This window comes from Propithecus coquereli, unplaced genomic scaffold (assembly GCF_000956105.1).
Source record: "Propithecus coquereli isolate 6110/MARCELLA unplaced genomic scaffold, Pcoq_1.0 Scaffold69, whole genome shotgun sequence".
Lineage (NCBI taxonomy): Eukaryota > Metazoa > Chordata > Mammalia > Primates > Indriidae > Propithecus > Propithecus coquereli.
The window spans coordinates 1265993-1269295 of record NW_012152951.1 but is presented as its reverse complement, the minus strand read 5'-3'; the positions used below and the strand labels follow the sequence as shown (position 1 = coordinate 1269295).

Below are 3303 nucleotides of genomic sequence, written 5' to 3'. Positions count from 1 at the left end.
GAACCTAATAATTATCAGAATGTTGAATACTGTGGTGAGCTGAAAGGTGACCCTGGTATGTCCTGGAATGATATTAACTGTGAACACCTTAACAACTGGATTTGCCAGATACGAAAAGGTATGATCACCTATCCTTTCCTTTATCTCAGATTGCAGAACAAACCTCCTGACACCCTAGTATCTTTCCTTTATTAGAAGAACGACAATAATAACAAAAACCCAAAATAACAAAATAAGGGAACTGTCAGGGCCCATCATTTCACAGGATAAGAATGAAATCGCTGAGCACAGATAAATGTTCCAAAGGAACAGAAGATCAAAAGGCCACCCAGAAATCCTGGACAAGAGTCACGTCCTCCCAAATAGTTCCCACGAGCAGCTCTGATTCCGGTCCAGGTTTTATAGTGGCAGACGTGGGTGGGTGTCCTACACTGTAAGCAGAGTAATTAAAATGCAGTTTCTTTTTTGGGAATTTTCACCTTCTCACCGTCTATGTTAGTCATCAAGTAGGCGAAGGTTGCCCCAAGTCTGAATATTCTAGGTATTGAGTTCTCAAGTAAATATTCAACACAAAGAACAGGCACCATGTGTAAGGCCCTGATGCTGTTATACCTACTGTGTTATCGATGGTCAAAAAATGTGAGTGCTATCAGTCATTGTCTATGACTCAGAAAGTTCCACATATCTAAGTCAGACATGGAGGTCAGAGGATCCAGGTTCTAATGTTCAGATAAACAAACAAACCTATTCTTAAACCAAAATACATACATCGACTTCTTCCGTGGTAAACAGGTAAATGGAACTGCATTGCCCTCTGCTGTTGGGGAATCTTGGCCACTGTCCCAACTCTATGGCTAGAGATACCCTATTGCTTTGCTAATTTCCATGACTCTTTCTGCTTAGATTATTGCTTTCAAAGTGTCCAGAATAGAGGAATCAGTGGTGGCCAGTTATTTTTTAAAGGTCTCCTGGCTACCGATGGCTAGTATCCTTTTTGTATTATTTAATATTATTAATAGTAGCTCTACTCTTGCAGATGTTAAATATGTTAACCTCAAAACTAGGTAATCTGAGTTCCCTTACGGGATTCCAGTAAAATCCAGATATATCATTAACTACTTGGAAAGAAAAATATTTCATTTAACTTTTAGTAAAACTACACTTTTAATAAAAATAGGATTCTTTAAAGAAAACATATTTCATATTTTACACATCAATAGTTCACGTTTCATAGTTTCAAATAATGAAATTATAAGTAATTTCACAGCTAGTTATAAGATGTCTGCCTGGAAGCTAACATCTATTGGGCACCTACTACATACCAGTAACTCACATATTTTATCTATTTATGCATATTACTAATCCCTTTTTGTAGCTGACAAAAATTAAGGCTATATAATTGAACCCTGGGCTTGGTATTTGAAGCAAGCCTTCCTGCTTCTAAAACTCATGTTCTTCTTCTTTCATACAATGCTATTGGTGCCTAAAAACTCTCTTCCAATTTCTGGTGGCTATTCTTGCACCTAATTTGTTTAACTTTTAACTCCTAATTCTCTTTTCCTTCATTCTGCTCTCTACAATATGATTAATTGGAGAGAGAAAGGGAAGTGGAAAAAAAAGAATGGTTAAATTTTAGCAATATTGACCCATGAAAGTAGTGAAAATAGAAGGATATGTAATAGCAGACGTTCAAATACACTTTATATCTAATATTCTCTTGTTTTACAGGAGAAACACCAAAACCTGAGCCAACACCAGCTCCGCAAGACAGTAGGTGTTTTCTTAGTTTCTGATCTCTGTATTAATAGCCCTTTTTTCCTTCCTTCCTTTCTCAGTGAAAAAATTATATCCCCTAAGATGGTGGAGGGCACAAGTCCTTAATACCTTTGAAAATCTCATATTGGAAGTTCAGACCTTCCTCTTCAGAGAGAAGCTCATAGGCACAGCCATGAAGCATGTTAATACAGTTTCTCAAGGGTTCGTGAGTCCAATCCAAGGGCCCAGGTTTCTCCTCCTTCAGCACATATATTAGTTTGCAAAGGCTGCTGGAACAATTGCCATGAACTTGGTGGCTTCAAATAGCACACACGACAGTTCTGGGAGTCAGAAATCTGAAATCAGTCTCCCTGAGCCAAAATCCAGATGTCAGCAGGGCCATGCTGCCTCCAGAGGCCCTAAGGGAGAACTCACATCCTTGCCTTTGCCAACTCATAGAGCTGCTGTCCTTGCATTCATTGGCTCATGGCCCCTGCCTCCAGCGTTGGAAGCAGCAATGTAGCATCTTGTTTCAGCGGTGAGGTTGCCGCCTTCTCATATAGTCAAATTTCCCCCTGACTCCCACTAGAAGGACATTTGTTATTACATTTAGGCCCTATCTAGATAATCCATGATAATCTCTTCATCTCAAACTCCCTAATGTAATCAGGTCTACAAAGCCCCTTCTTCCATATAAGATAACCTTCACAGGTTCCAGGGATCAGGACCTGGTTATCTTTGGGGGTCTTTATTCAACCTACTATAGCACAGAACCATAGAATCCTATGGTTTGGAAAAAGCCTTGGGATCTCTCCTGGTAAGTGAATTTCTAGATTTGCCAATTCTATCCTAAAGCAACGAAGTCCATCTGCTAGAAGTTCTTTCTTATGTTGAGATGAAATCTGCTTTTTGTAGTTCCCAGTTCGTGGATCTAGAACATCATGGGTGCGTATATTTACACCCTCCCGTCTACGCCATCCTATTAATGAAAGTAACACTGGGACTTAGTTAGAAGAAAAAGTGGCTAATTTTTACGAGATTGGCAGAAAGTGGATATTTGGCCCTAGGCAATTCAGTCTGTATTTGACATAAGCATTCTTCTTATTCTGGGCTCTCAGAATAATACCTCTCCTGTAGCTACTCTGTCTTTTTCACTTTTGTGTACTATAGAGACCAGATTTTTTAATTTGTCTAAGTAAAATTCATCACCTTTTCTCATTAATTTCTCAGATCCACCAGTCACCGAAGATGGGTGGGTTATTTACAAAGACTACCAGTATTATTTTAGCAAAGAGAAGGAAACCATGGACAATGCCCGAGCATTTTGCAAGAGGAATTTTGGAGATCTTGTTTCTATTCGAAGTGAAAGTGAAAAGAAGTTTCTATGGAAATATGTAAGAACATGATTAATTTAAGAACAGAACAGTAATGTGTGATAAACAGAGAGAGTGTCTATAGTTGGTACCCCATGGCACACGTTTTAATTATGCGCTGAATTTGCACCTCTTGAAGTCAGAGGAAAAGATGAGAATGTCAGGGGAGGAGGAG

The 3303-nt window shown here is 39.0% G+C and overlaps 1 protein-coding gene across 1 annotated transcript in view; it reads left to right on the top strand.

Annotated features, from left to right (window-relative positions):
* Positions 1–3303, top strand: part of MRC1 (mannose receptor, C type 1) — a 120483-nt gene that overhangs the window by 93840 nt on the left and 23340 nt on the right. The window contains exons 16-18 of the mRNA XM_012660897.1: positions 1–118; positions 1729–1770; positions 2986–3160. Coding sequence (XP_012516351.1) covers positions 1–118; positions 1729–1770; positions 2986–3160 — 335 coding nt within the window. The remainder of the gene's footprint in view (positions 119–1728; positions 1771–2985; positions 3161–3303) is intronic.